The sequence below is a fragment of the Plutella xylostella genome, chromosome 14 (genome assembly GCF_932276165.1).
Source record: "Plutella xylostella chromosome 14, ilPluXylo3.1, whole genome shotgun sequence".
NCBI lineage: Eukaryota > Metazoa > Arthropoda > Insecta > Lepidoptera > Plutellidae > Plutella > Plutella xylostella.
This window is the reverse complement of record NC_063994.1, coordinates 7,131,830-7,145,550: the sequence shown is the minus strand read 5'-3', so window position 1 is coordinate 7,145,550 and position 13,721 is coordinate 7,131,830. Positions and strand designations below refer to the sequence as shown.

The 13,721-nt window shown below is 38.8% G+C and overlaps 1 protein-coding gene across 1 annotated transcript; it reads left to right on the top strand.

Annotated features, from left to right (window-relative positions):
• The first annotated feature begins 8,946 nt into the window (after positions 1-8,946).
• On the top strand, positions 8,947-11,617 carry LOC125489535. The gene is made up of 2 exons (XM_048625558.1): positions 8,947-9,961; positions 11,478-11,617. The coding sequence occupies exons 1-2, from the start codon at positions 8,947-8,949 to the stop codon at positions 11,615-11,617; spliced, it is 1,155 nt and encodes a 384-aa protein (XP_048481515.1).
• The last annotated feature ends 2,104 nt before the right edge of the window (positions 11,618-13,721 follow it).

Here is a 13,721-nt window from a genome sequence, read left to right as displayed (position 1 = left end):
GTGTGAATGTAAGTATATACGTACAAGGTAATAGTGATACATTAAAACATTCTTATTTATCATGCATTCTTCATTCAGGTGTCAGAAGCTGCATACATTATTAACACAAGTAGGTACTTGCACCTATTTTTTCAAATCATTTTCACAAAAGTTATTTGGTCCAAAATTATCCCTATATTCATTTTGGCAACCCTGTGCCATATCTAAGGGGCGACTAGCAAAGACTCAGAAGCTAAAAGCCAATGGATTAGGTACTGCTAAGAGTTCTAATCCAGTCCTATAATTACACCGACACGGAGTCACCACTATACGAATATCTTTCTATAATAAATTAAATATAAAGTTATAATTTAGAGTATTTAATTTTCTCAAATTGGTTTCTGGTACGTTTGTCGTAAAGTTAACTAGTCACTTGATTATTTGAAACGAAAATAAGTCTTCTACGGAGAGTTTAAAGCGACGGATGAAATGCCCACTACGACTGCATCCGTCTTGATCCGAAAACGTTTAAAACTTTTTTTTTCTGTTGTCTTCATAAATTATCTCTATCAAAAGTTTATTGATAGTTTCTGCTTGAGGAGCCACTTTTTCTGCTGAAAACGTAAACGTTTATAGATTTCGACAAACTCCTAAACCCGTACTAGATCAACTTACCGTACGCATCCGGGCACAATCCAAAGCCGTGTCGAACTGTCGGTGGAGACAGGCCTTAAAATAAATTTCATCCCAGTTTGTCGTTCACACTCCACGCGGCATACAGAAACGCAATGATATATTGAGTTATCCTAAATTACGATTGGATTGAGATTGTGACGTGTCTCGCATACGAATACACATTCTGGCCCTGTAGCACGGAGCGCTGTTAAGACGTGACAAAGGTTACCCGTCGCGCTCGCTCTTGAGGCTGCGTGATGTGTGTGAGCGCCATGCAAAACTTATGTCACGTCTTAAATGCTCCCCGTACTAGCCTTTCTGTAGTGTTATTGTCCATTCCAGTTTACACAGGGTGTTGCAAATATAGTGATCCAAAACGAGGTACTCAAGGGGTCATTCTGAACAACTTGATGTGCGAATTATAAATGTGATGTGAGTCATTTGAGCATCACTTTTGTCTTATTTTGGTTTCAGTGTAATTAAAGGTTTTAAACAGAGATAATTGAATTAAATCCGTCAAGAGCAATATTTAATTAACTATACAAATTAAATCAATTGGTGGAAACACAAAAACATATTGTGTCAGTTTTGTACAAGGACTTTTTTTTATCAAATAGTTTGTTTTGAGTATACCTACGTATGACAAGAAATGCCAGAAATATAATAGGTAAAGGTAAAACTGTACTGTATACTTACATAACTTATTCTATTTATACCTAAACTTGGTGTACATACTTAGGTTCGTAAATTTTCCTGCTTTCTGACCAAATACTTATGTAGGTGTACTAATGTGTAAGTAAAATAACAAGTAGGGTAAGATATTGTGATATTATCACTGTATAATTTTAAGTTTTCGATATAACTCACCAAACTTGTACATATAATTTGTATACCAATTCATTTTTTTTTCATTGTTTATTTTAACTATAAAATATAATTAGCATTGGTTCCTAAAATAATTGATAAATTTTCATGTAGGTAAAGCTTAACTTGCATAGTTGAATACATTTTTTTAAAACTGTTAAATGCAAAACTTACTTAGTAATTAAGTACTTATCTACTGTTGTAGTTAGTATGATAAATGATTTCAATATATCGTAAGTATATGTATAATATATTAAAACATGTAAGTCTTGGTATAGGTACTAGCTTATCCTTTCAAGTTTCAACTCATTCAAATTGCTTTTGTATATTATTAAGTGGGTGAAATAAAAAATATATACCTACTTAAAAAGCGAACGTTCTAAAGTAGTTAAAATATTACTGAGATTATTGTAAGTACTTATAAATATAAATGATAGTAAAATTAAAATAATATTTATATATAATTCACAATGTAAGCTACATTTACATTACATGGTCATTTTACAGTTTAAAGTAGACAGTATACCTTAACTACATGTTTTTTTTAAAACTAATCACTTCAATCATAACTTCAGATTTTTAAGTCAGTTTTTATACTTTATTTCAAAGAAGTACCTATCATTTGTATTAATATAATTAAGTATATAAATATTGCATGATCTGCCTTGTAACTGTAATCAATATTTAGAATTCATGATTGTGTAATTTAGTCATTTCATTCACATATAGTGTAGCAACATAATAAATAATATATTATTATATACACAGTGTTGTGATGTAAGCAAAGATTAGGTAAAGGTATATTAATTTCAGAGTGTTTCAGTAAAACACTCAGTGCTAATAACAATGTTAGGCACATAATAAATCGCTTTATGTCATTATTAAATTAGTAAAAAAAAATAGAAATTGTTGTTACACTAGACAATAAATGTTTTAGGTCGATGTATAAAAAAAAACTTTCATGACATTGATTAAAATCTTACGTAAAACGTACTTCAGAGGTAGTACTTGTGAATACATAAGACCACATTTTAAGATGACAAATCTTTTATTTCTACTTATTTGAGATCACAAATATGAGCTCTGTCCACAGACCTGTATTTGAGTAGACAACGCAAGTGCATGTACTTCGCGTGTAAAAAGGGAGTGAAATTATCTTCCTTTAGCGCAGTGTCATTAGGGACGTTCCTAAACTAAATCGTTCAAGTGACGTGACTGACGTGACAGTAGGTATAAAAATAATGGCACGCTTGGTTTCTATACAAGGAATGAGACAAGCGTTGTCTATTCAAATACAGGTCTGTGGCTCTGTCACATTGTATATGAAAAAGAAAATGCTCAAAAGTGTATTTATGACTATCTACCCCTGAGGTACAGACATATTATTAACTAGAGAGAGATTCGTAGATTCGTATAATGCCTATTTTAAATATAGATCAGCCGAGACATTTTCTTAATAATTAATTTAATGTTAGATCCACCATTCCAGTGTAGCATGCATGAAATACGTTATAGATATTTTAATTTATGAGGTATGTAGATCATTTAAAATCATAGCTATCTTATTTTATAAATGCATTTATGATAAACACGTTTTCTAGTCACTGTTTGTATTTGTTATTTAATCTAAAATAGGCTTTGTAAATGTAAGGGATGTACGTCAATGTATGTTACAAATATAATTCCACTATTCATTCTGTAAGCTTTAAAAAAAAATTATATCATTAAATTGTAAAATAGGAATGAATTCTTAAGTATGTGAGTCACTTAATTTGTATGCCTAAAAACACGGCCTTCTCAACTTAATATGTAGTAAAGTATATAAATGTATGTGTATGATAATGTAATGCTCACGCGTTTAAGGGTCTAAATAATATATTGTAATGAATGTAGGTAACATTCCACAGGTGTCACAAAACGTATGATACCTTTCATATGTAAATGCACAGGTAAAAGGTTTAACATATTTTTTGAGACATCCTGTATCTATTAATATCTAGAAAGTAGGTAATCCACTATAAATGTCGGCCTCCCTGTATCCACGCTGTTTCAAGACTAAGAATACTTTCGATTTTAATGTTGTTTCTTTTTAAAATGAAACGGTAACTGTGAATGCACTGTTAGTGAAAAACTATGAAATAAAAAGTTTCTTTAAATATATGTTTTTATTTTTTAATAATTCAGAGACATGGTTTCAATCAAAAACACAAGTTAGGCTAGGGTTTAATTGTCAGAGTGGTGAGAGCATTGCCTAGTCTGACTAGGTTGGGCTAGCTTCAGTCGATGACTGCCCAGGTGCCTAGGGTGTGCGGGACAGGTTATTGTTAAATTAGGAAGATGAACGCGAATGAGTGTGAGTTGTTTAAGAACACCTGCAGGGCTAGTACGGGGCGCATTTAAGCCGTGACAAAAGTTCTCCGTCGCGCGTCGCTCTTGAGACTGTGCGATGTGAGTGATCGCGATGCAAATCTTATGTCACGTCTTAAATGCGCTCCGTGCTACTAGCCCTGTAAAGAGTTAAAATTTGGTATATTATACTTAAACAAAAAGGATGAAACACACAAATTGCTTTCGGAAATTTTGAAGCCTAAAAACATAACCATAAAAATAAGGAAACTTACAAAAGAAGAAAATAGCTAGCAAATTATTATCATTGATCATAATAAATTCACAGTCTGCCAGCCATCCGAACTGAAGCGTTTAATTAAAACGATATTTCTTCCAAAATTCCAAGATTTGCCCGTTTAAATACGAGTTGTTGAAAAAAGAAATCGTACTTAAGTAGGTATAAAGTATAAACTGAAGTAACGGTTCATTAAAAACTTTAAAAGTATGAAAACGAATGATTCGTCTTTTGCCAATTTCAAGGCCCAGTAAGCTTTATTCCCATAAGTAAAGATATTTAAAAACGCTTGATCTTATTTCGATTGCTTTTATCTTTGTGTCTATAATTGATCTTTAATGATGTAATGATATTAAAAGTTTTTTTCAGAGTTTCTTTAATTAATAGACTAGAAATATAAGTACCTACTAAATGTTTTGTTGGCTATACAATTGTACTAAATGAATAAAATTATTGAAATAAAAAATACACTCACTATTGATGATCCTTTTTTGATTTATAAAAAGAAAGTACGGTGACAAGTAACATGACATTTTGACATATAAAATAACAAACTTTGAGATCAATAATAAAAGCTATTGAAGGAAGATCATTTCTATTTATTGTGAGATATTTGACCAATTCTCTACATTTGTGGTCCAATCGAGTCCGGCATGGATCGACCACTACGCCGTAGTGCTAGATTAAACAAAAATGAAGTAAGTGCTGACCAAGAAAGTAGGCCTGACGACCAACAGCCGAGGGTGCCGTGCTCCGATCGATCATCGAGCGCGCGCTCCAGCGCCGCGACCATGCGCCGGCTGGCGGAGGCTCGGGCGGCTCGAGAGCTTGCCGAGCTGGAGGGGAGACGGCTGGAAATTGAACAACGGCGCCTGGAAGAGCAACGACAGTTGGAGCAACGGCGCCTGGAGGCTGAGCGCGCAAGGATAGAGGCTGGACTAGAAGAGGAAAAGGCCCAAATAGAGGTCGAGGAGGTGGAGAAGGCCTCAAGTCGTGCCTCGCTTTCACGAGTGGAGAAGGCCTCAACTCGTGCCTCGCTTTCACGAGTGGTACATTGGCTTAATCAAAATCACTCGCCCAAGCCTGAAGCGAATCGAAGTGACAAATTGCTAGGCCGCCTGTCAGCCAGAGACCTGCCTACGTTCTCTGGCGATGCACTCGAATGGCTGCGTTTCAAACACGCCTTCGAGTCGACGACTAGAATAGGCCAGTACTCGGAAGACGAAAACGTAGCCCGCCTACAGAGATGCCTGCGTGGAGAGGCGTGGGAGACGGTAGCGGCCCGCATCATCACCGTGTCCTCGGCCCAAGAGATCATGAAGACCCTCGAAATGCGCTTTGGAAGACCAGATCTTATAGTGCAGAAGATTATTGGAGAAATAAAGAAAATACCGAAGCTAAGTGGCTCTAGGACGGAGTTAGTGACGCTCGCGACTAAAGTTTCAAATTGTTTAGCTGCAATCACAGCGACCAACTGTTCAGATTATTTATACAGCCCGGATTTGGTAATGGAAATTGTAAATAAATTAACTGAGAACTTAGTTTATAGGTGGATAGATTATAGCGTTACCCAAGATGCCGCCCGCCGTCCGAAATTAGCCGCATTATCCGATTATTTGATGCGTGAGGCCGAACTAGTGTGTAGGGCTGGGGTAATGGAGCCGTAACTAAAGACTAAGACTTTTTCCTCAGGTTTTGGCCGTCATCCTGTGCTCGCGATGGTCGATGATTATTCCGATCCCAGTGCGACCAATGCGACTAATATGGCTTCGATCAATGCAGTTTCCTTTCAGAAGCGCGGTGGGCAGACCGACACAACACGACCATACTGTCCCTTCTGATTTGTAATAAGAAGCTGTGTTTCAAACGTTTCAGCCCCAAACATCGACGTGAGCGCTGCAGGTCCAGACGTCAATGTGCCACGTGTAGTCGTGGGCACCACACATTGCTTCATCGCGAAGACTGGCTAAATTGGACCAAAAGTAAGCAGTCTAATGGCGATAATGATAAAACGACTGAGACTACGGCCAACTTATGGACTAAACCCGAACAAGAGGGGCGGAGGTATGTAGGAGTCTTACCTGTCAATGTGGAGGGTCCTGCTGGTAGCGTCCGCACGTGTGTCATGATAGACGGGGGGTCTACCATAAGCTTGATAGACTCCCGCCTAGCTGAAAAAATTGGTGCAGAGGGTCCTCGCGTGAACCTTAATTTGCAGGGCGCTGTCGGCGAAACGAAAAGAGAGAACGATAGCCTTGCAGTTGCCGTGACGTTACACACTTCTACGGGTTCCTTTTATTTGCCGAAAATACGTACTGTAGACTCACTCCGCTTGCCCACACAAAAGGTCGATAGAAAATTAATAGAAAGTTGTCTACATTTACAGGATGTGCCGCTAGAGGAGTATGATGGCTATCCGGAGATTCTAATTGGCCAGGATTATTTACAGCTGATATTGATAAGAGAAAACCGAGAAGGACGAGCGAACGAGCCTGTTGCTTCGCGGACTAACCTAGGCTGGGTACTTCACGGATTCGTATCATCTAGTTGTAAGGTAAACAAAGAATTCACAAACCATCTCCATCACTCTGAAGCTGACGTCGAATTACATGACTTGGTTAAGGATTATTTTCGTGTCGATAGCCTTGGTGTAAAACATGAGGAGAATGATAAGTTTTCACCAGGTGAACAGCGAGCTATGAGTATTCTCGACGCGAAGACCAGAAAGATCGGTGACAGATGGGAGACCGGGCTGCTGTGGAGATCGGATGACGTCGCTCTGCCGGAGAATAAGGGGAGCGCAGTGCAGCGACTGAAGGTGATAGAGAGGATGATGGACGTTGACCCCGCTTTCTCGATTGACTATTCGAAGCAGGTGGATAATTTACTGGAAAAACATTATGCAGAAGAAGTCCATGAAACTTTGGCCGGCCCGAGACTTTGGTACTTGCCACATTTCGGAGTACGCAATCCGTCTAAACCGGGAAAGCTTCGCCTAGTGCATGATGCGAGAGCAGAGACAAAAGGTATTTCTCTGAATACGGAGTTGCTAGCAGGCCCTGACCTTCTTAATTCATTAGTTGGTGTTTTGTTCCGTTTCCGAGAGAGGGCGGTAGCAGTTACGGGAGATATCAAAGAAATGTTTATGCGTGTCAAAATAAACGAAGAGGATCAGAAATCGCAATTATTTTTGTGGCGTGGGATGAATAGAGATCAACCTCCCCGTACGTACAAAATGACTTCGATGATTTTTGGCGCGAAATCATCCCCGTGTACTGCTACGTACATTATTAGAAAGAATGCTGACCAATATGCTGAATCTCATCCGCGCGCCGTGATAGCTATTAAAAGAAGACACTATGTAGATGACTATTGTGATAGCGTGGACACAGTTGAAGAGATGAAGCAACTAGTAGCCGACGTCACTGCGATTCACCATGCTGGTGGATTCGAGATAAGAGGCTTCGTATCGAATAAACCTGAATGTCTTCCTGAGCCAACAGAGACGCCTTCGGTTAGCTTATTGCAAACGGAGAGCTCTCAGCGTACCTTGGGAATTATATGGAAGCCACAGAAAGATGCTCTTGGGTTCGACCTGAGTTTCAAGAAGTTGGAAGCAGAAATTGTCGACGGATCACAAAAACCCACTAAACGTCAAATGCTTAAAGTCATAATGGACGGTCGAATGGCGTAGTGGTTAGTGGCCCTGACTGCTATGCCGAAGGTCCCGGGTTCGATTCCCGGCTGGGGCAGATATTTGTTTAAAGACAAATATTTGTACTCGGGTCTTGGGTGTTGATATTTATATTTAATATCTATCTATCTATGTATTTGTGTAGATATATCAGCTGTCCGATACCCATAACACAGGCTCTGCCTAGCTTGGGATCGGATGGCCGTGTGTGAGATGTCCCCACATATTATTATTATTATAAAAAAATAAAAAAATGTCTGTTTTCGATCCTTTAGGTTTACTTGGTCCACTGTTAATTCGAGGCAAAATTTTGTTGCAGCAACTTTGGCGAAGCGGCGTGAAATGGGACGAGTTAATAGGTGATACCTTTACACGAACCTGGAGTGAATTCCTGATAGATTTAAAGTCGTGTGAAGAGTTTATGGTACCTCGTTGTTATGGTTTCAGTGCTTTCGATCAGTTTCAACTGCACGTTTTTGTGGATGCCTCAGAACAAGCATTTTCGGCAGTAGCTTACTTGCGTAGACACAACGGTGAGGTAGCCTTTGCAGCTGGAAAATGTAGAGTCGCGCCATTGAAATTGATTACCATACCTCGTCTAGAGCTTCAAGCGGCTCTCATGGGTGCTCGACTAGGCGCCACTGTTCAAAGGGAGCATGACCTGAATATTGTGGATCGTTTTTTTTGGACAGATTCCAGAGTAGTGTGGCACTGGTTACAGAACAACCCGCAAGACAAGAAATCGTTCGTCTCGAATCGAATATCCGAAATCAGAGAGCTGTCAAATTCAGATGAATGGAAGTGGTTACCAGGCGAGTTAAATGTTGCCGATGAAGCGACAAGGGCAAAGCGACATGACACCACAAAACTCAAATGGACGACAGGCCCTGATTTCTTGAAACTCACTGAAGATAGATGGCCAACGATTACGCCGCCTACTATCTTAGATGACATTGAATATACAATGACGACACGTACCCGACCAGCAATGCCACTACCTGACATTAATCGTTTCTCAAGATGGTTACGTTTGATACGAGCATCAGCTAACGTCATTTTATTTGTTGAGAGGCTCCGAAATAAATCACGAGTGTCTTTGGAGAGTCGGCATATGGATCGTGCTGAGCAATTGTGGATCATACAGAGCCAGCATGAAAGCTTTGGAGAAGATATAGCCAGAATCGAAACGAACAAGCCGATCGAGAAATGCAGCAAGCTTAAGAACTTATGCTCGTATATAGACGACAGTGGAGTTTTGCGACTGAAAGGAAGAGCAAGGGTGGTTCAAGACGTAGACACGGGTACACTTGATCCTGTACTGCTGGACGGAAAGCACCAGTACACGCGATTAATGATACGTCATTACCATGAAAAGGCCTTCCATGGGAATACCGAAACCGTCGTGAACGATCTGAGACAGAAGTACTGGGTGATAAATCTGCGATCAACTGTCAAGGCTGTTCAACACAGCTGTTTGATTTGTCGTCAACGAAAATCTCAGCCTTTACACCCCCCTACAGGAGACTTACCATTAGCGAGATTAGCTCATCATCACAGAGTATTCGCACACTGTGGGCTGGATTACTTTGGTCCCATGACTGTTACGATCGGGAGACGGCACGAGAAACGATACGGTGCACTGTTCACGTGCATGACGACCAGAGCGGTGCACATCGAGTTGGCCGGCAGCTTGACTACTGACTCGGCCATCATGGCGCTGAGACGCATGATGAACCGGAGGGGAAACCCAAAGGTCATTTATTCCGATAACGGAACCAACTTCCGAGGCGCGAACACTGAACTTAAAAGGGTACTGAAGGAGGTAGATCAATCGGAAGTATCGAAATTTTTGACCAATGAAAGGATCGAGTGGCGATTTAATCCACCGCTGGCTCCGCACATGGGCGGCTGCTGGGAGAGATTAGTGCGGAGCGTTAAAACATCGCTGAAAACGGTCCTCAACGAGCAAGCACCAAAGGAGGAAACGCTGATGACATTGCTGACAGAGGTTGAGCACACGCTGAACTCACGTCCCTTGACGCACGTCTCTGTGTCGGAGAGTGATCCAGAATCTCTTACACCTAATCATTTTCTTATGGGTGGACCATCTAATGTACCCTGGTTGGGTAACTGTGATCAGGTTTCCCGAAAGTGCTGGAGAGACGCGCAACGGTTAGCCGACGCGTTTTGGAAGCGATGGCTGCGTGAGTACTTGCCCACATTGGTTCCTCGACCGTCTCGAGTACAGGATTGTTTGTTAGTCGAGGGGTCTTTGGTTTTGGTGGCGGATCCTTCTCTACCTAGGAATGTTTGGCTTAGAGGAGTGGTTGTTAAAGTTTTCCCTGGGCCCGACGGTTTATGTAGAGTAGCGGACATTCGGACGTCGGGCGGCATATTGCAGCGACCACTAACTAAATTAATAGTGTTAGGTAGCTCTGAATGAATTTATTTTGTACCTTTAATTTTATTTTGTATCTCTTTAAATTTATTTTTTGGCCGGGAGAATATTGATGATCCTTTTTTGATTTATAAAAAGAAAGTACGGTGACAAGTAACATGACATTTTGACATATAAAATAACAAACTTTGAGATCAATAATAAAAGCTATTGAAGGAAGATCATTTCTATTTATTGTGAGATATTTGACCAATTCTCTACCCTCACGTCACAAGCAATGAAGAAGTTCCTCTTAAATATACCTACAATAATTATTTTAAACATTTAATTAATAATTTGTTCAACATATTTACGTTTTTTATTGAGCTAGTCTTTTCCGTTTAGATGTAATTTGGCGCTATTTTCACTGGAACTTTTTCATTGCTCGTGAGTATGGTATTTGTATAGTATTTGAGCAATTATCATTGAGTGCTCTTTTTTAGATGTTGCATTGAATATGTAATTAAACGGGGCTGTAATTAGCTCTCACAGCGCATTACTTTATTTTGAATGGGCTGGATTATTGCGGGCCAATAGCTTTGTAGGCCGTTTCGTAGTTAAGGCCTCTTGGCGATAAAAGCGTTTTAGTAACGTTTCTGTACGAAATTACGCGCTTTGTACGAACAAGCTTTGATGGAAACCAACGTTGCGGAAATATTTTTAAAGTCATTCACGTTAGTTTTTTTTGGGATTGGCTAGAAAATCAAGCAAGTATTTAAATAATGACATTTAATTCATCTGCGGTGTAAAATTTAAAAAGTGTGAATTATGGCAATACTACTTTGCTGGTAGCGAGCGGCGGCGGCAAGTTTTTAGGTCAAACCTTTTTCATAGAAACTCTTACCCGAAGTGCTTTCAGACGGAACCCTAAAATTAATACAATCCACCCGTTTCTTAGTTGAAAAGCTTGTGTCGTATACTGGAAATATTGTATGCCATAAATCCACCCGCATAACGCGTTGTGAATAGATAAAATAAATTTAGGTTTGTGCCAACACTCCCGTTTATCGTTTACCAATATTATTTATAGTTTTCCAGCGGTTGATCTCGGTAAGTAAGCTGCTTTATACGTTTTTCATGTGAGGTGGGTATATTTCGTGTGTTAGGATTAGAAAGATGGATTTGAGATTTAAGTTATTTAAGAATTTGTTTGCTAAAACCTGCATCTAAGTGTATTCGAGTTATCGAATGGACACCACGAATAGCCAAGCGTAGCGTGGGACGCCCTTCGGTCCGCTGGACCGACGACCTCAGACAAGTGGCAGGTGGTAGCTGGATGAAGAAGCCCGAGGACAAGGGTATTGTGGCGCTACTTGGGAGTGGCCTTTATCCAGCAGTGGGCTGATGATGATATCTAAGTAAAATCTTTGGATGGGCGATTATTATACAGGGTGTTGAAAAACGACAGACACGGCTCGCCATTCTGAACAAATTTTGTTCTACAACTCTTCGGTAAATCAGTGAAATAATTCAGCAGGTCTACATAAGTTTGCTATGTAGGTACAAGTTACAGTCTTTGCCAACTTTGATTTTATGAAGCGAATACAAATTACTATGTCCAATGTACTCTAGTCTTATAGTAAAGTTGTGTCCAAGAAGGATCAGATTGAATTAAATTTAGAATTCATGAGAATTTATATTCTTAAGACCTTTTTTCATCCATTCCGAAAAAAGGACTCCTACCTACTTCATAAAATCAGAATCAAAAAAAAAACGTGTAGCAAAGTCCCCCTCCAGAAACATTCCCTAACTTTGGAGCCAAGAACTACTATTAATTTAATTAACAGTTGTCATAATTTGGTTTAATTGGTTCAACAAGTTGTTAAACAAGCTAAGCGTGGAATAAAAACTATAGAGAAATTTATATTGAATCAGCCGTCACGTTTTATTCCATGCAGTATAAGTATTTTATATTTCATGAAAATCCTGAATATAATATCTGTGAAGCCGTCAGCGGTAACGATTACCATCCACTGAAATGAAAACATGTGGTTATCGTCCCGGCATATTTAGTGTAAATATTTATGGAAATTCTAATTTAAAACGTTTTTAAGTTGTGTAATAATAACGGTAGTGATAAACACTTATGAATGAGAAGATAGATAATTTAGATGAGATTTTGATCAATTATGAATAGGAGATTCTGGTAACAAATAATTCGTGGGTTCATAGCTGAATCTCATTAATGCAATTTTTTTTTATGTTGCCTAATAGTATATAGTAAAGGAAACTGGCCATTTCTCTAAGGCGCCATGACCCGCCAGAGCGCCATTGCTGAAACAAATACTGATGTGTAGCCCATGACCACAGTATATCCTGGTGTAAATTTTATTATTATGAGGCATGGTAGAACAAAGATATAGGTGCTACAAGATCAAGTCTTTACTGACTAGATGTTTCCCTCATACAAAGTTTTATTTTTTAAACATGGTTTAGATTTTTTTAAATATTTTTCCCTTATTTTAAATGTGTTCTAAACACATTTACCATTGAATAAAAGTAGGTTTAGTGAGTAGCTGCAAAGCGGGTCAGATTTGACCATTCTCATTTAGGTTTCAGAATTGGAAAACAAGAAAATGTGCCTCTACGCCCGAATGTAGCGCTATATTTGGCCATGCCTTAAAACTTCCCAAAGAACCCAATAAATTAAGTGTCCAATATCCTACAGGAAAATTCTCACAATTTTCGACAAAATTAGTTGAATTTTAATTTCCCGCTTTCATTACGTAACATTGTACCTTTTCAGCCACTAATTAGATACGATACACCAGCCGTAGTGCGAAAATTCAAATACTTAATTTGGTGAAATAAACCGACTATTACAAGGTGCGCCCACACTGAACCGTGCGGATTCAAAACACAACTCAAGTTAGAAATAAAATAATAATTTAAATACAGGTCACTAAAAACTACGATTCTAAACGATAAAAATTTCAGCTAAGTTTTAAGTTGTAAATATTTAGGTTGAGTGAGGTATTTTCTTCTTAGTTGTTAGTTTTACACCGAACTTTACCAAAAATGTGGTCAAGAAGACCAGCGAAAAATAGATGAGCTGACGAATACCGAATATCACAATATTGTAGGTACATATTTTAATAATAATTAGCAGCCTGATATACAAGCTGATTTAGCCCTAGTTTCACCATACTTTGTTAGATCATAACAAGGGATAAGTCGATGACTTTTGACACATCTGTCATGAATTTAATATGGAAATGACGTATAATTGATGACATTACAAAGTAACAGGGGTTTTAATGACCTAACAGACTATGGTGAAACTGGGCCTAGATCTCATTGAAGCGAATGAATGACAAACTCGACAAACATCATTCGGTTCAGTATGGACGCAAGTTAAATTAAGGCAAATTTAATTTGAACAAATTCAAGTTTTCGAATTCCACAAAACATTGCAACAACCAGCGGATTGTGTGGAAACAGCTTTAGGA